The sequence below is a fragment of the Callospermophilus lateralis genome, chromosome X, assembly GCF_048772815.1.
Source record: "Callospermophilus lateralis isolate mCalLat2 chromosome X, mCalLat2.hap1, whole genome shotgun sequence".
NCBI lineage: Eukaryota > Metazoa > Chordata > Mammalia > Rodentia > Sciuridae > Callospermophilus > Callospermophilus lateralis.
The window spans coordinates 12,571,701-12,590,964 of NC_135325.1; the positions used below are offsets into that span (position 1 = coordinate 12,571,701).

At 35.8% G+C, this 19,264-nt stretch overlaps 1 protein-coding gene across 2 annotated transcripts in view; it reads left to right on the forward strand.

Moving 5' to 3' along the window:
• The window catches only part of Pdk3 (pyruvate dehydrogenase kinase 3), a 69,661-nt gene extending 53,059 nt beyond the window's left edge, over positions 1-16,602 (forward strand). The window contains exons 7-12 of one of the 2 annotated variants that reach the window (XM_077106884.1): positions 6,886-6,962; positions 8,376-8,477; positions 9,011-9,121; positions 12,156-12,269; positions 13,708-13,847; positions 15,951-16,602. In XM_077106884.1, coding sequence (XP_076962999.1) covers positions 6,886-6,962; positions 8,376-8,477; positions 9,011-9,121; positions 12,156-12,269; positions 13,708-13,847; positions 15,951-15,981 — 575 coding nt within the window. In that variant the 3' untranslated portion in view covers positions 15,982-16,602. The remainder of the gene's footprint in view (positions 1-6,885; positions 6,963-8,375; positions 8,478-9,010; positions 9,122-12,155; positions 12,270-13,707; positions 13,848-15,950) is intronic. The other variant, XM_077106885.1, reaches the window with a different exon arrangement.
• Positions 16,603-19,264: the final 2,662 nt, after the last annotated feature.

Sequence of the window (19,264 nt, forward strand, 5' to 3'; positions counted from 1 at the left end):
TACGTGACCAGAACTGAGTGGACTTGGCTTGGGTATTTATAATTAGAAACATTTTAATATTCTCTGTATTTCTTCCTAATGTCTAGGCCAAACCAGACCTAACTGTTCTTACTTATATTGGCCAAACAATAACACTTAAATCACAAGTAGTAACAAATGTCTCCTTGGTGTGCATGGCAGCCTTGCTCATTCTGCAGGCTGGAGCAGCAGGCCTGTTCTTGCTTTCTTAGAGCCAGCTGATTTGCTGACACAGCCAAGTCTGTTAGACTGGGCAGCTCAGCCACCATGACAGGAGCTTTAAAACTATTTTTGACATTATCTCATGGATCATATAACCCCCTTTACATCACAGTTTGAAGCCCTCTTTCCAATCATTAAGAAAAATGAATCCTGGTGTTTTTAGGTAGCCTCTAATTTTCTATTCCTGTGGATAATGTAGTTATGATTTTTATTTATGATTTCTTGAATGCCAAAGCTCTTAGTGAACATGATTAAGGAATGTGCTTTAACAAGTTCTGTGTTAGAGATACAGGTCAGAAGTTGGTTCTGAACACCTTAAGTAGCACTTTCATTGCCTTATAATGAAAGGGTATGTGTGTTTTCTACAGTAGGACAGCTGACTCTGTTTTCTAGGGACAAGTCACATCAAGATTCATATAGATGCACATTTGGAGTTCATCTAAACTGTATAGCATGGCCTTTCAGAATGCTTCCATTACACAACAAGTGCCTGTAATGCCTGTAAACATAGAATGATAGTGCTTGCTGCTCAGACCTTCAGAGTGAGTGAAGCTACCATTAAAGAACAATTTGTTGTTCCCTGAAAATTGAAATTCTGCTGGTTTGGTGTATTATCTTTTGTTTCTGAATTTTTGGGTTACTTCCCCCTTTCCCAATGTGACCCCTGAAAAGTAGTAATTAGGATTAATAATTAGGATTATGTAGAACCCAGAGTGGCAACACCATCAGTCATCACTATAATTCTGGACAAGTTATGGTAAATTTCCTTCATTTTTCCTTTCTGTAAAACATTTAATAGGAACACTCAAAATAACAGAATTCCGGGCTGGGGTTGTGGCTTAGTGGTAGAGCGCTTGCCTAGCATGTGCGAGGCCCTGGGTTCGATCCTCAGCACCACATGAAAATAAATAAATAAAATAAAAGGTATTGTGTCCAACTATAACTAAAAAATAAATATTAAAAAAAATAACAGAATTTTGGCCAGGCGCAGTGGTACATGCCTGTAATCCTAGTGGCTCAGGAGGCTGAGGCAGGAGGATCATGAGATCAAAGCCAGCCTCAGGAAGAAAGTAAGGCCCTAAGCAACTGAGTGAGACCCTGTATCTAAATAAAATACAAAATAGGGCTGAGGATGTGGCTCAGTGGTTGAGTGCCCCTGAGTTCAATCCCCCCCCACACACACAAATAAAAGAATTTTGTTTATCTTAGATCAAGTTTCAGATGTTTCTGTCTCAATTTTTGGTGCTGGGGATCAAACCCAGGGCCTTGCACATGCTAATTAAGCTTGTGCTCCACCACTGAGCCACATCACCACATGGCTTCAGATATTTCTCACTATCACCTGTGATAGTCCATGATCAGTTAGTTTCTCTGAAGTCCAGAAATATTTTCATCATATTGGTTCTCATTCTTTTGCCGTTCTGATTCAGTTGCTAAAATATTAAGCAAATAAACATTTTTACCTTACCTTTTTTCCATCCATATGGTAAGGCAACATGGCTTAGGGGAAAGGCAAACTTTGTAGCTCACTAGGTATAGACACTCTGATTCTAACACTTAAGTAACATGAGCCTTAAGATGACTTCAGCTCTCTAATGCTCAGCTTCCTCATTGATTAGCTTGCCTTGCATGGAAGAAGAAGAATGTCTATTTCCTCAAATATTGCACTGGGCACATACTGGATATTTAGTAAAGGGTAACTACTTGATGTCAAGCTTGACTTTGGAAAGATAAGACTTATGGTCCCTTGTATTTCTTCACCATTTGTACATTAGACTTTTTTAACAAGAGAATGATTCATAGCTTTGTGTTTGGTGGGAAAAATAAAAATTTCATTTATATTGTATGTAATGTTTTCATAGAAAAGGAATGTGTCTGTCCTAGAATCTTTAACCTCTAGTTTTCCTATATTGAATACTTTTATGGGTACTTTAAATCAAGTGGTTCCGGACAATCCAAAAGCTATCACTGGTAGCACTGTTAACATTGAGAAATTAATATTAGTAATAGTAATAGTCAACATGTATCAACTACTTACAGTGTGGAAGACCCTGTGTATACCAGTTTATCACCATTATCTCAATTAATCCTTGAATTTGTCCAATGAAATATGTACTGGGTCCCTCAGAGATGGAGTACTGGGGCCCAGGTAGGTTAATACATACTAATATAGCTATCAAATGACAGAGTTGGGACTTGATCCCACTGTGACTTTGAACTCTACTATATGCTGTTATTAATAGCCTTATCCATTGACCTTGGGAACTGATTAGCCAGTTTTAAATACACTGCTACCTTTTCTTTTAAATGCATTTTTTCTGCTTAGCCTCCAATTCCTTTCTCATTCTTATAGGAGAACTATCTGAAAATAAAATTCCTCATGTCTGGGCTGGGGTTGTGGCTCAGTGGTGGAGCGCTTGCCTTGCACATGTGAGGCACTGTGCTAGATCCTCAGCACCACATAAAAATAAATAAACAAAATGAAAATATTGTGCCCATCTATAACTAAAAAAAATTTCCAAAGAATTCCTCACGTCTACATCAAGTTCTGTTGGTATTTATTAAATGCTGCTTCAACTAATGGTATTTACAGCAATCACTATGTAAAATAGACACTTTATTTTTTTCTTGAGTCTTGAGCATGAAAAACCTGAACCATTTTTCCATTGACTTTTAAAAATGTACCCTTAGACGGAAAATTCATATTCTGTTTGTCTCTTATTTTAGAAAGTCAACAAACATCTATTAAGCATTCAATATTTAACAGCCACTAGACCCAGAATAAGAGAAGAGTCATGGACAGAAACATTTGACAAGGCTTTAAAAGGAAGGAAAGAAATCTAAACCATAATATTCCCAAAGAAAAGTGCAAGTAATTGAGCAGGCCTTTAGATGGCTCCCAGAGAATGCTATTTGAACTAAAAAAAAAAAAAAAAATCATACTGTAAAAGGTATTTTCATTTCCTTGAGATTTAGAATGAAAAGGTTGAATTCAGAGGCTGTTTATAAAACTAATCATGCCTTTTGGTACAGGATAGACTAAGCATTCAGACTCCATTAAAACAACAGTAAAGGAATCCAAAGAAAATCACCAAAGGAAAGTCGGGGGTTTTATTGGTGGACCACTGTCTTAGTTCCTTTAGGTTGCTATGACATAAGTACCAGAGACTTCATGGCTTAAACAACAGATATTTATTTCTCATGTTCTGGAGAGTGAAAAGTTCAAGATCACGTTGCCAGTGAATTTGGTGTTTAGTGAGGGCCTACTTCATGGTTCATGGATGGCATCTCTTTATATGGAGGAAGGGGTGTGGGAGCTCTCTGGGGGTCTTGTTTATAAGAGCACTGATACCATTTGTGAGGTCTCCACCTTCATGACCTAACATCTTCCAAAGTCCCCACTTCCTAATACTATCATTTTGGCAATTAGGTTTTAGTGTGTGAATTGAGGGGCATATATACTGAGTCCATGGCAACCACTAATCCTGAAAGAAGGTAACCAGGTGAAGTTATGCTGATTGATGGGACAGAGCAGAAACAACCACAAAGGAGAGGGCTACAGCAGAGGTGGGAACCAGTTTGCCAAATGTTTTCCTGGAGGAATCCTAGGAGAAGAACTGGTGGTGCAAAGGACTAGAATGGGAAGGAAAAGCCAAAGGGTGGGAGTTAGCTGAAAGCTAGTCTAAGGAGGGAGCATAGAGGGATAATGGGGAACAACTTGACTCTGGTGGGGGCTTTGCCTGCCAACAGCCAAATAAGAGTACTTTGTTTAAGAACAACCTGGGAGCTGGGCATGGTGGCTCATGCCTATGATCCCAGTGGCTTGGGAGGCTGAGGCAGGAGGATTGTAGGCTGTAAGCAACCTAGTGAGGCTGTGTCTCAAAGAACACTGGGGATGTGACTCAGTAGTTAAGCATTCTTGAGTTCAATCCCAGTACCAATATGAGTTATGTTAATATGAGTGGTATTACTCCAAAGTAAAGCCCTCTTCATTTGCTGTCTGCTTGTCCTGAAGCCAATTGAAGTTTCTATCCAGTACACAGAGCTCCGAGTCAGCTTTCCCTTGTAGGGGAGAGCCCCATAGAAGATGAACACTAACTACTTCGAATGATAAATCCAGTTCTTGATTCTTAAACAAGAACATTACAACTGTGGTGTGTCATGGTCAAAGCCAGTAGTAGCATGAGTGAAACATAAATGGCATTAAACTTATCAACTGTCCTGTTATTGCTAGAAGACCCTCCCCTTACCAAATTCTAAGAGAAAATTATTTCAAATCCAGAATTCTATAACTAATCCAACCTTCCAGCAGGTAAATCACAAGGATTGAGATATGTATACCTCATCCACACCTTTCTCAGCAAGCGCTCTAACTTTGAGCTATATTCCCAGTCCTGCACCTTTCTGAAATAGGTTACCTGTTTAACTCAATGAAGTGTATAAGATAGCTAAAAAGGGGGGAAACATTCTAGAACTTCAATCAAAAAAAATTTTAGGATAGTAGCTATGCAGCATGTTTGGAAAGCAATCAATTCTAATTTGAAAAATCTTAAAAATGGATGTATACTATGCAAAAGAAGAAACAGATGGAAGATCTTGGTGATGCAGTGATGAAAGCATGTTTCTTGTCCAGTTGCCCAAGAGGAGAGGCAGTTAGAAATGCTAGGAAAAATTCACAGCTGTGCAAGATAGACTAAGTATGAATATGAAACAACCTAAAAAGGTTAGCATGATGTTGAACAGATGGAAGAATATAAAGAGAATCCATTTCACCTTAAGGCTGAGAGTGTTGTCCTCCAGTTGACGCAAGTCATATCATTGGGTTTGCAAGGGAAGGAAATATCATCCAGGTACATTGTTGTGGCTGCATTATAGCAGTTGACATGTATGTAGTTATAATTTGACCATAATACTGATTTTCAACTTTCTTAACCTATAGATGACATGCAGAATAGTTGTTTTAGGGCTACAGAACATAATGTAAATGTCAAACAAAAGATTACAGCAGAGGGCTGGTGTTGTGACTCAGCAGTAGAGTGCTTGCCTAGCACGTGCAAGGCCCTGGGTTCGATCCTCAGCACTACATAAAAATAAATAAATAAAATAAAAAGGTATTGTGTCCAACTACAACTAAAAAAAAAAAAAAAACATAAAAAAAGATTTCAGCATAAATAGCAAAGAGTAGCTGCCCAGGCACAGACAGGGGTAAAGTGGAAGAAGAAAGAAGAACTACTTACTGCTTTTCTTCTTTATGAAATGGTAAGCCATTTCTAAATAGTACTAAATAATGTTTAAAATAACTTATCATAAAAGGGTTCAGGATTTAGAATCAAAAGCTCTTGTGAGCTGAAGATATAGCTCAGTTGGTAGAGTGCTTGCCTTGCATGAACAAGACCCTGGGTTCAATTTCCAGCACCACAAAAAAGAAAAGAAAAAAAGCGCTCGGGGCCTGGAGATATAGCTCAGTGGTAGTGTACTTGCCTAGCATGAATGAGAAAGACCCTATGTTTAATTTCCTCAAAAAAACTCTTGGGCCAGGTGTCCAATTTAAGCATCTCTTCTTTTTTAAAAAATATTTTTAGTTGTAGATGGACACAATACCTTTATTTTGTTTATTTCATTTTTTTATGTGGTGCTGAGGATCAAACCCAGTGCCTCACGCATGCTAGGCAAGCGATGTACCACTAAGCCACAACCCCAGCCTAAGCATCACTTCTATTACCATAGTCAGCTTCCTCAAAGCTTATTTGTTCACCTGTAAATAATACCACCTACCTTATGAGCCACGAGGCATTGTCATGAGTATTCAGTTGGATGATATGTGTGAAAGCTCTTCATAAATTGCCAAGAACCAAACAAATATTAGCTCTAATTTTTATTATTGTTATTTACATAACTAGAGGAGGTGGTTAGGTTGAAATTATAACATGGATGAGTATGTCTGTGTTTTTCTTGAGAAAGTTCATGCAGTTTTAATCTCTTAAGTGATTTCAGGTCATGAGGAGGAGGAAGGACTACATTTCTGAGCACCACCTCTCTACCCCACGCTGTTCTTTGTGGTTGACATAGGATTCAGTGTTCCTCAGATTTTCCTCAGAAGGTCCCTGATGTAAGGAGAAAAACTGTATGTCTCCTGGCATTTAGCTGCTAGGTCCTAGTAGAGAAGTTACGTGAACCTTACATTTTACTCTACAATATACCCTGTATATCATAACTTAACACAATTTAGTGCTGCTATTTAGTCTACTTCACCACCCCCTGTTCTCCTGTGGGTTTCCATTTCTCCAACTGACCATGGGTTGGTAGCAAGGGTGTCCTCCTAATTTGAAAAAATACAAAGTGATATTTGGATGACCTTACATTCAGAACATCATGACATAGATGATAATATTCCAGTTTTGCTCAACTAAATTTTGGAGTGCTTGAATGATCTGTCCAAGGTCACATAGCTGGTAAGTGAAGGAACTGGGTTTCACCCCAGGTTTGTTTGATTCTGCAGCATATGTTTTTGCTCATCACTGCCTTTAAAGGAGGAAACCTAAATTATCCTTTTATAGAGTTCTGTTTCATGTACTCAGAAAATAGAATGCAAACATCATTCTAGTTTTGGTCCTTATTCATTGACGGTTTTGTCTCTGTTTTCAGCCAAAGCACCAGACAAGCCTATTCAGGTAGTTTATGTGCCCTCACATCTGTTTCACATGCTATTTGAGTTGTTCAAGGTAAGTGGAATTTAAAAACATGGAAAGAAGTCTTCATTTTAAATTACTTTGATTCAGGGCATAATGGATTCATTAGATTAGCATAAGAAAAAGGTTTTGCATAACCATTCTAAAAATTCTATTTCTGATATCCTGTGGGTTTTATAATTTGTACACTGTGAGATGAAAAATTGCTGTGTACAGTATAGTTTTTGTGAATATTAGTACATATTGATTTTGAAACTTAATTGTACTTTAGAGACTTTACATAAAATCCATACTGTTTTTCCTTCAGTTATGAGATTAGAGATGCTTTTTAGTTTGCAAACCTGGCAAAGGCTTTATTGGTGATAGCCAGACCAAAATAAAAACATGTTTATGCATATCTATGCTTTTGAATATTAACTGTGTTGGTGTATTAGTAGTTGTTCCAGTCTTGAGAGATCCTGTAACCCTTTTAAATATTTGAAGTAATTCAGAAGATCCTCCAGAAGCAGAGAAGAAAGATATGGCTGGACTGAATCAAAAAGAACAAAAAACCAAACCAAACAAAATAATACAAACAGAAAAAACCCTCACCTCTTTAGACTCTATAGCCTAAGCTATTGCTTTTGTTACTTGGTAGTTAATGGCATTTACAGTGGCAGTATTACAGGCACAAGATCTTTGAGATAAAATTTTATTTCTTCCAATGTGTAAAATACTAAAGTGAACACCTGAAAAATCAGTTATGCTGATTTGCTTCCAAAAATTAGAATGTTACTGATGTAACACTTTAAGGTGGAGATGGGCATTCAATTGTGAACTTCCTCTTCAACAGCTGTGGCTTTTTCAGAATTTCTTTTTAATGGATATTTCTTCTACTTTTTTTCAGTCAAATGATTAATTTTTGTGGAAAGCATGAATCCTTTCAGTTTTTCTCCCTTCTTTAGAGGAAAGGTGCTCTATAAATGCAGACTGATAAATAGGACTTAAAGTGCACAAATCAGCCTCTGCAGCCTCATTAGTTGTGATAAAAACATTTCTCTGGGTTGAGTTGAATGATTTAAATACCCTAAAGCAAAAAAAAAAAAAAGGAAGGAAAGAAAAAAATATTTAGTATGTTGGATATGGCTAAAACTTGATGTAAAATAAAGTGTCAAGAAAATTTTCCTTGATCTGAATACATTTAGCTAAGCTCTTTAGAGGGAAAAATAGCATATAAATTCAACTATATTTGCCCCCACAGAAGAACTTTCAGGTAATAATCTGGTGCTTGTTTCTTTTTTTAAAATTATGATTTGTGGGATTGGGGGAGTAGCTCAGTGGTACAGTGCAAACTGTTAGCGTGTTCAAGGTCCTGGATTCAATCTCTAGCACCAAATGAGTATATAAATAAATAAAATTGTAATTTATGAGTCATCAGTATGGTTAAGAAGAGTTTTATTATTTTAGAACTCAATGAGAGCAACAGTTGAACTATACGAAGATAGAAAAGAGGGCTACCCAGCTGTTAAAACCCTTGTTACTTTGGGTAAAGAAGACTTGTCCATTAAGGTAACTGCTTTATTTATCAGTTGATTTCAATAGTGTATAGACATTGAGAAATCAGAGGGAAGGGGAAAAAACTGACGTTTGTTGAGTATCTTACTTGTAAATACAGTTATGTCATGATGCTTCTGTCAATGACTGCATACATATACAATGGTGCTTAGATAAGATTATATTGCCTAGTCAGTTTAGTTTGTTTAAGCATGCTCTATAATGTTCATATGATGAAATCACCTAACAATGCATTTCTCAGAATGTATCTCTGTCATTAAATGACACATGACTGTACTGCACTGGATCCTTGGCTTAAGTTACCTAATTTAAGCTTCACTGAACAAGACCTCAATCCCAAGCATTTTGGATCCCTCTGCACTATTATACCTCATTTATTTTATAGTGTCCCCAAAGGAATAATATTTCTGTGGAAGTTCAAAGCCCTTATGCATTTTAGAGTACTTTAGCATATACTTTAATGAACTCATTGCCTCCTATTAAGTATAGATTGACTTCTCTTTTTTAAAATGTTTTCTACACTACAGATAAGTGACCAAGGTGGTGGAGTCCCACTTAGAAAAATAGATCGTCTTTTTAACTACATGTATTCAACTGCTCCTAGACCTAGCCTGGAGCCTACAAGAGCTGCCCCTTTGGTAAGTAAACATTGAAAATGGCTTCTGAAGAAAAAGTCATTAACATGAGAGAAAGAGAGAGAGAGAGGGAGAGAGAGAGAGAGAGAGAGAGAGAGAGAGAGAGAGAGAGAAAGAGCGAGCCCATCTCTCCAGGTTGTTGAACTAGCCTCAACTAGACTGCTTCCTGTACAGCTTGGAGGAAGAAACGTTTTGCCTTGGCTTTCTTTGTGAGTCCTTTGGACTTAGACTGCTTCTCTAATTTGTCTAAGAAACACTCTGAGCTGAGTGCCTCAAATACCAAATACAGTGAAAAAGCATTTTGCTGTGTTAAGACTGCTTGTGAAGCGTCATTTACCACCTTGTGCTGTCCTAGGAGGGGTTGGAAGCTACCAGTGGGTGAGTGAGGGGTCTGTGCAGGATGTACAACTGTAGTTTGGTCCTGGGCACTTTGGTGCTACATAACCATAGAGGTCCAAGTCTCCCAGAGCCTTTGAATCTCCACCATAAAATTTGTTTATATAATTAAAATGTTCAGTTATGAAAACATTAAATTTTTTCATATTAAATAACCTAAGCACAAAACATATAGGTGGTGTATGCATTTTCAGAGCCCTTTCTATTGCACTCTGGAAATAACCTTGAGCCCTATTAAGGCAGTGAGAAAAGCCTCTGGTTACCATGGTAGCAGTTAGATCCTGGTAGGGCCACACTTTCTTCCCCTGCTGAGTGTTTCTAATTGACAAACAACAATTGAACCCTTTGTCATTAAACACAGCAACATATCTATCAGTCTGCAAAATGGTTCAGGGTATAAATTAAGTTTCATTTTAAAGTCCTACCTGACTGATAAGCACATAAGATTATATTTTATTTGTATGAATAAAATCAAACACTTTGCATTGTTTATTTGAGACAGAATTTGTTAACTCAGCATGAGGAAAGCAGAGAGGAAGTCATTTATATAGGATTCAGGAAAAATTTCTGAAAGATCAGTTTGTGAAAATTTGTGAAAGATCAAAAGCATTGCCTTGACCAGGTTCTGGTACCTACTTAAATAATATCAAAAGAAAAAAAGGCACTACAAACAAGTCTAGAACCTTCTCCAATCATTTAAAAGGAATATGAATTGTCTATTCCAGGTCTTAAATAACATCCTGAGGGCAGCAGTTATGTCATAGTTTTCTTCATGAAACTGAGGAATTGAAGCAAGAAGACTTAAAATACGTACCTACTCTCCCATTGTATAGATGAGGAAATAAAGTTAGTACCTTGCCCAAGGTCACTGAGCTAGTTAATGGTAGAGCTGGCTCTGGCTACATCTGTGTTCTTTCTAGCATACCGTATGGCTTCTCCTTTTTATTTTTGTCGTAGATGGACAGGATACTTTTTATTTTACTTATTTATTTTTATATGGTGCTGCTGAGGATTGAACCCAGTGCCTCACACATGCTAGGCAAGCACTCTGCCGCTGAGCTACAACCCAAGCCTTGGCTTCTCTTTTTGAGGAAATATTTACTCAAGTGTCTCTCCCAGTTAGTAAACTTCTCAGCTTTAATATGGGTTCATGCATACGGACTACTAGAAAACATAATTTCCTCACTGAACAACTTAGAATTTTACACCTCTGTGCCCTTGACACATGGATTCTAGGTTGGAGGAGTGTGTACCCAACTAATTCCTATTGATGCTTTAACACTCTGGGAAACCTTCCCTGAACTTTTGCAAATCCAAGGTAGAGGCCCCTCCTCTGTGGTCCTCAGGACTCTGGGTTTTCCTACTTCCTCATAGTGTTCTCAGCTGTTCCCCATTACACCTGAGGGCAAGCCCTAGCCTTGCTTGAACACAGAACTAGATTCCCTTGGGTCTCTTCCTGAAGTATACTGATTTCTTTGCTGTGGTTTCTTCTGTCATTAAGGATAGGTCACGTTCAGTGACCATATTCAGCCAGTGTGACTTAAATGATAGGTGTATTCTGTTACCCCACCCTTTCAATTAGGCCCAACCATGAGGAAGATATTGAAATGTTAGAAAATGGAAGAAATCCATGTAACTTGGTAAAATTGCTACTCTTAGTAGGCATGATACCTGCTTTAATTTCTTTAGATTTGCTATGTGTTTCGCACTGTGCCAAGACTTTACACTTATTTTATAATTTAATCCTTAAAGCAGGTAAGCTTTTTATTACATGTTTGAATGAGAAAATAGTCTTAAAGAGATTGAGTAAATTGCTCAGTTGCACAAAAAAGTATATTTCAACTTTGGTCTGAATCTGAAGCCCATGGGACTGTGACTATGGGTATATTATCCTACTGCCCCTCTTTCCTTAACCATGTTCATAGATTTAATCAGAGGTAATGGAACTGAATGGGATAGCATTTCCCCACCCCCAGACACCCATGACCAACACAAAAGTTACTGAATTTAGTCTCAGTTATTCTTATTGTTCTCACCAATATCTGAGATCTTTAAAAATTACCTCTTTCTGACCATCAGGGTTCCGTGACATAGAAATACAGAAAGGTACTAAAATATTTTCTTATTTCTAAAAATATATGAACTATAATATATTAACATATTGTAGCATTTACAGAACCTTGGGAAGTAGCCTCCCAGGAAATTATTTTCTTTTCAAAGTTTTAGCCTTGTTATTGGTAGATGTGAACTCTGGTGCTATTAATTTTCACTTCACAGAGCAAGAAAAATCTGATAATGGAACTTTGAAATGAATGTGGTTTAGTTTTGTCATTAAAGCAAATTCCATATCAAATTTAAAACGTGCTTAAAAACTTACTTTACAATGCCAAAAATTTAATCAAAAACTGGAACATTTCTGTTATTATCCAAACATATGAGAAATGTTTTTGCAGGGTGAAAATAAAGAGATTTACCATAGATAAGCATATGCATATATATATATATATATATCATTGTAGAGTTTGAATCAATAATTCATTTGATTTTAATCTGAATCAGTAATTTATTTTTATCTTCTCTCAGTGATCCTCATATGAAGCATTGTGCCTGTCTCACTGTATTAATTTTCTTTTCTTGATAGGCTGGATTTGGTTATGGTTTGCCAATTTCTCGCCTGTATGCTAGATATTTTCAGGGAGATCTAAAACTGTATTCCATGGAAGGAGTGGGTACTGATGCTGTCATTTATTTGAAGGTACTGCATATTTTGTTAGTATGATCTTCACTTTTTAATGCTATAAGTTCTAATAACTCACCAATGATGATTAGTACTATACAATCACTTCAGATTTACCTCCATTTCACATGAAAACCATGTTGTACCTTATCCTTGATTTTATGCTCAGATACAGCAAAACATTAAACATGGAGATGTTTAAGTATTAAAATATTGTTTTCAAAACCATAGTTCCAAATTTTGATTTTTCAAAATTGCATGTCCATTGAAGACCTAATTTTCAACACAGATTTTTCAATAATTTGAAGTTGTTTTATATTTTGCTTTAAAAATTTGCTAGTTTTCCCTAATTATAAAAATTCAATAATAATATATACAGCTCTTCTCATTTGTTGTTGGTGGTAGAATCTCTTACCTAAACTCTGAAGTATTTTTTTAGTATTTTCGAATAGGTAATATAGGCACATTATAAAAAAAATAAAGCTACAAAAGGAAGAACTAAGGGCCCTAAGCCACCATTTCTCTTTTCCCAGAAGAAGTGCCAGTTTCTTATGGATCCTCTTAGAGTTGAGTCTGCATTTATAAATGACTAAAATCTTTTCCACATAAATGAAATTTTAGCACCTTGTTTTTATTTTCCAATAGATCTTATAAATCTTTCCTTGTCAGCTCATATAGAAATGGCTCATTCTTTTTTCCTCTCTTAATACCTTTCTTTTTAAAAATTTTTATTTTTATTTTTTCTTTTTAGATATATATAACAGTGGAGTATATTTTGACTGATATGTGGATGCTAACATACAACAAGTGGGGGGGGGGAATAGGAAAGACAGTGGCTCATTCTTTTTTAACTGTGGCTACTATATGTAACATCATAATTTAGCCATTTATTTGAAGTATTTTTCTTAGATGCCAGTGTTTCTAAACGATGTGATTGGTTGGTTTTGGTGTTGGGAATTGAACTCAGAGTCTCCTGAATGCTAAGCACACATTGAACTACATCCCCAGCCTCTAAATGATGTGATATTTGGTATTACTTGGTGGCATATGTTTATAAATCTGGTAGAAATGAGACTTAATTTCTCCTTGGGCCCTTTGGGAGAACAGCTGCCTGGTAAACCATAGTCCTGGTTTAAGAACATACAGTCAAAACAATTGAATATCTGAAAGCAGTATTAGCTGAATTGAAATGTATTTTGTTCTAGTCATGTGTACTTTATTCTGACTTTAAATAACTAAACGTTTTCATTCCTTTAAGATAGCTTTAATTTTTCCTTGCTAGTCTAAATAAAACTGCTAAAATATAATTTTAATATAATTCCAGAAGTATACATTATGGTATCTGATGTTTTAAATAGTAAAATTTGGGTTAGTATTTCATGTGAGAACAATGGCACCCTAGACCTTTGATATATATACATATATATATATATATATTTTTTTTTTTTCCCAACAGGCTCTTTCAAGTGAATCTTTTGAGAGGCTGCCAGTTTTTAATAAGTCTGCATGGCGCCATTACAAGACCATGCCTGAAGCTGATGACTGGAGCAATCCCAGCAGTGAACCCAGGGATGCATCAAAATACAAGGCTAAACAGTAATGTAGCACTTTGATTTCCATTGTAAAGGATCTGATTTGTTGCTAGAATGTACCAGCCAGAAGATGAGAGATACTTTCCACCAGATATTCTTTGAGGCTTTATCATTGGAAAAACAAAATGACCTGAAGAGAAAGAATGATGGGAGCAGACTATTTACCTCAGAACGAAGGATAGCAAGAATTAGGTAGCCAGAGTCACTATTTCAATAGTGGTCCTCCTGTTCTAGGAAACCTTTCACTGTAGGTAGAGTTATTAGCAACAATGAACAGGGGTTTATCCTGCCATGAATTTTATTTAAAAAGTAATAAATTTGCATTTTGTTTTCATCCCTAGAGACAGAAGAATGTTTAGAGAAATTCTATAGGTTGAAACTAAAAAAATGAAGAATTTAAAATTATCTACCAAGATAAACAAAATGTGGTATATCCACACAATGGAATATTATTTGGCCTTAAAAATGAAGGAAATTCCCTCATGTGCTACAATATGAAAAGTCATGCTAAGGGAGATAAGCCAGACCCTTAAGGACAAATATTGTATGGTTTAACTTATATCAGGTACTTAGAGTAATCCAGTTCTTACAGTCAGAAAAAAAGAATGGTATTTGCCAGAGAGTAGGAGGAAGAGGGAATGAGGAGCTGTTGTTTAATAAGTAGAGTTTCAGTTTGGGATAATAAGAAAATTCTAGATAAAGATATTGATGATGGTTGTACAATTTATTGCCAGTGAACTGTAAACTTAAAAATTGTTAAGAAGGTTAAAACCTATGTTCTATATAGTTTATCATGATAAAAAATTGAAAAAGAAAGTTGTCAGTCATAGAATAATAACTGTCATTATTTTATATTAATTAAGGAAAATAGTCCAATCTTTGGTTTTCAGATTTGTTTTTATTCTGACTAGTCTTAAGCTCCAACTTTACTAACAAGAGTAAGGATTCTGTTTATTTAATTTAAAATAACCTTTTGTTAATAGAAAAGCAGCATATGTTCATTGTAAAAAATTAGAAAACATAAGTGAGTGAAAAAAGCAGAAATCACTGTATTTTCACAACCCACAGATTGCCACTTGTTGCTGTCTTCTGTATGATCTTCAAGATAATTTGCTAATTGTACTATAAGCATATTTTCCCAAAATGAGATCATACAATTCATACCATTTATAACCTGCTTTTGTTTTATTTAAAAATCTCTAGTTTTCCATGTCAACAAACTTTCACCTCATTAAATTCTCCTGATTTGTTCAACTTGGGATCCATTTCAGCACCATAATACATCAGGGTAGTCTCAAATTGCTTCTAATCTAGAAAAATTTTTTGTTGTTGAAAGTCCTTGTCATCCATCTTGAAAAATGTTCCACCTAGATTTGGTTGATTTCTTCTTTGAAATATCACTTAGTTTATTCCCCATTCCCATATTTCCTGTAAACTATAAGTTGATTGAAAGTCTCAGTGGAGTTTTGTTTTGTTTTCTAGAATACTCCATCAACGTATTGATGAGACCCATGATATCTCTTTGATCCACCATTAGTGATGTTAAGATAGACCATAATTTAAGTGTTGACTGTCCAAAAATATTGTCATATTTTCCCTTTTTCACCAGAAAATCCTTTATGTGGTGTTATTTTGGCACTTTACAAATGTATATTTATCTATTTGCCTGATGGTTTTTACCCTAATTAATAATTTTGGCTCAATAAGGATACCCACATTCACCACTTTTATTCAACATACTTCTGGAGGTCTAACCAGACATTAGGCAAGGGAAAAAGTAAAGGGCTTTGAAATTGGAAAGGATAAGTCAAATTGTCCCAAAATCAATTATCTTATTACTGTTTGTAAAATTATGTTTTTTAAAAGAAAACTCCTTTGTCAATTATTAACTAACATTTCCCTATAAAGTAAAGCTCTTTCTCCAACTCAGGCCATTTAGGTACCTTGAAGTATACTTCGTCCAGTGAGTACTGGTAACCATAGAAAATAATTATGAATTAAAGCAAGGGTTTTTGAATTACCACCATAACTAAATGCTCTAAGTGTTGCTTAAAATAGAGATTGTACTCATAAACTCACTATGATATTCCCAATATTTTCTTTATAGGGACAAGATCAAGACTAATAGAACTTTCTAGAGACTGAATGCTCTGATCCTCTCTGTGAAGAAAGATTGTCTTCTCCAAGTCAACCAGAGAAATTTCTTTCACCAACTCTGAGTGTGGCACCATAGTTATTTCCAGTGCTTGAATGTGTGTTTTCTCCACACCAGCTGGACCTTTTCATGGAGCCCTTCCTGTAGTTACTTCAACCAGATCTTCCACTAAAGTAGTAACTTGAGTAATTTTTCATGGTATCTTGCTGTGATGTGCTTGGTACCTGCCACAAAAGAGCACAGAGCCTCATTAGAGCCCTCATGTCCTCATATTCTCTATCTCAATATGGTAGAGTCTGATGTCTAAAGTCTTTGCAGAATTTTGAGCTCCTTCCCCAATCCAGACATAGCAGATCCTATTATTGCTCTTTGTGACAAAATACCATTTTGTCCCAAACCTCCTGCTTTGGCCTAGGGAATCTGGAAGTGGAAGATATCAGCTGAGAGCACATTTTGATAATTCAGTCCCAGGTCCTTTCCTCTCTCATATGCATCCCTCCTTTCTCTGATCTAGACTTTGCCTTTTCTATCTAATTGTATTCTCATTATGCAGTATGATACTTTTCATGTTATTTGATATGTTGATTTTATTTTAAAATTCATTTGTATACTACCATTCCATTGATTAAAGCATTCCAAAAGTTGTGTTGGAATTTTTCACTTAACAGCTTGGTTTCAAAGATCTTAAGTGAAAAACCGCCTTCTGGCCAATATCAAGCTTCTAATGAGTGCAAAGTGGAATTTTGTGCTCTGTGAAAGTATTGCCAATTTGACACTGTACCTTTATCATATTCCTTTGTTGTCTTCTAAGGAATTGGAAGTTTGTGTGTAATGCACTTATCCATAGGGAAAAGTTCTTTCTAGTTTATTTTTTTAAATCCTATAGATCTTCATAATTTTCATTGTCACTAATTTTAATTTTAGAATTATAAGCTTAATCTGATTTTCAAAATCATTATTTTTTGCTAGAAGTTGGAAGTGGAAATTAGTAGAGGACTTGGGATAAGGAAAGAGGAATGGGGTTATATTTAACCTTAGTAATAGAAGTTATCTGAGAGTCCAGATTAAAACCAGCATTTTACACAAATCTACAAGATGTTTCTCTTCACTATAATTTTTTATATATATCATGTCTGATTTCTGCCCTCTTTTATTGTCTATATAAATGTTTTGGTCCAATTTTTAAGTATCAAATCCACTGATTTAGAAGTTTTAACTTTGAAGTATTCCTCCTCCTCTAGTCATATGATAGTAACAGTGCAGTTGTCCCCACTGCCACCACAGTGGGGGATTTTTCCCTGAATAGAGTTGTGCTCTTGCCAGCTCCATGTGGCTCGATTGCATCTCTGCCTCTCTTAGTTCCAATGAATCTGATTTGCATTTATTTTATTATACCGTCTGAGTTCATGGCACTTCCTTCATCTTTAGAAATATCTCTTCTCTTCCATGCTTAGAAGGATCTCGTTAGAGAAGTCATATATAATCATTCAGGTAAAAGAAATACCAGTGATCTTGGCCAGAGATCTGGGTCAGTGTCTTGGGAGTGGGGCTATTCCATGCAATTATTTTCTTGTCCTTTAAAAAAAAACATAGCTTCCTTATAGATATTAAATAGTATATCAGTACCTTACTAGGCCTTAATTTCCAACCATTTTCCTTTACACTTTCAAGTGTGTTATCCTGTAGTAGAAAGGAGGCAACAGATTTGGGTTGTGTTACTGCCTTGTTCAGGCAGAGTTTTTATTGCTTGAGGAATGTCCATTGATTGCTATATCTTTATGACAACCACCATGTAAGAGATGTATATGGAAAATATCGTATAGAAAAAAACGTATTACATTCCTTACACGTCTTTTTCAAAAGTAAAAATTTATTTTGACGTTTTTAAGGATTTAATGATCAGTTTTTTACTAAATATACTTTGGGGATTACTCATATCCATCTGATGCCTATAAAATCTGGGCTTCTCCTATCTTCATTTTCTTCATTAATAATTTAAATTTATACCTTAACAACCACAAGAACTGTTTAAGGAATATCTTGTATACTTACAGTTTGTCAGCCCCTTTACCAAAGTATTTATTTATTCTTTTTGTTAGTATAAGCAGATGGTCAGATTTCTACATATAGGTTGTAATATAAATAGACATTGACCCCTTGTCCGCTGAATTCTTCCCCATTCCTCTGAAATGCCTTCTCATTTATTCTATTTTAAATATTTGGGGACCATGTCTACTATTTGAAATGGTTCCTGGCCATAGTAGGTACTTAATAAACATTCATTGAATCAAACAATGAAACTGACAGCCATTTACCTTGGTTGGTGGGGCAATATTTTTCTAAGTTCTTAAATTATTCTTGTCTCCACATTAATAACAGTTCAGGTCAGGAGATGTGGAAATACTGAATTTCCTTTCTATAGTGCTAAGAAGTGATTTAAAATATAGAGGAATGGCAGTAAGTCGAGGTGGATCCACAGGAGTCATCTGATTCTTTCTTTGTCTCTGAATATATAATTTTGGCTGTATAATACAGGGGCTCTTTTCCTCCAAACAGTGACATGGTTTTACAGCCTTGATTCCAAAGAACTTTCACATTCAGCAGCTGGTTTGATCTTTGTGATGCCATGCAGTGGACCACATAGGACTATCTCTACTTTTCATATGAATCCCAAAGTAGTTAAATGATTTGCCAATGTGGTTTGGTAACTGAAGAGAAGAACCTAAGTGAGTAGTTGGGTCTTCTTGTTCCTGGATTAGTGCTCTGAACAATATATCAGGTAATTAGCATTATCCCTTTTGAGGAATTTCTTGGCTATATTAATCCTCAAGGGTAAGCTCTAAACCAAAAATTTTCTATAATACAAGGTAATTCCACTCAGGAGAGGCTTTCTTTTGTGTGTGTTTTCATGTTGGCATAGTTAGTTAAAGGAGATAATCAAATGGACTTGGCAGCTTTTACCTAGAAAGACAGGCAACCTAAAGTGTATAGCTATAGGTAATTACTAGAGTTATTTGAACTTAATTCTATTTTTGAATGAAATCAGTGCTCACTGCCAGCCCTTTTATAAAAAGACTCCACATTTGAGAGGTGATGCTTTTATCTTTTGGTATGCCTGGATTACAGCTTCAGTTAGATTCTCTCACATATTTATAAATATATTTCTGTTGCCATAATTTATAACCAATAACTTGGATAGCTATCAGATTTTGTGGATCACATCCTTTCCCCCTGATATTTTTGGGATCATTACTTGTTGTCTCTAG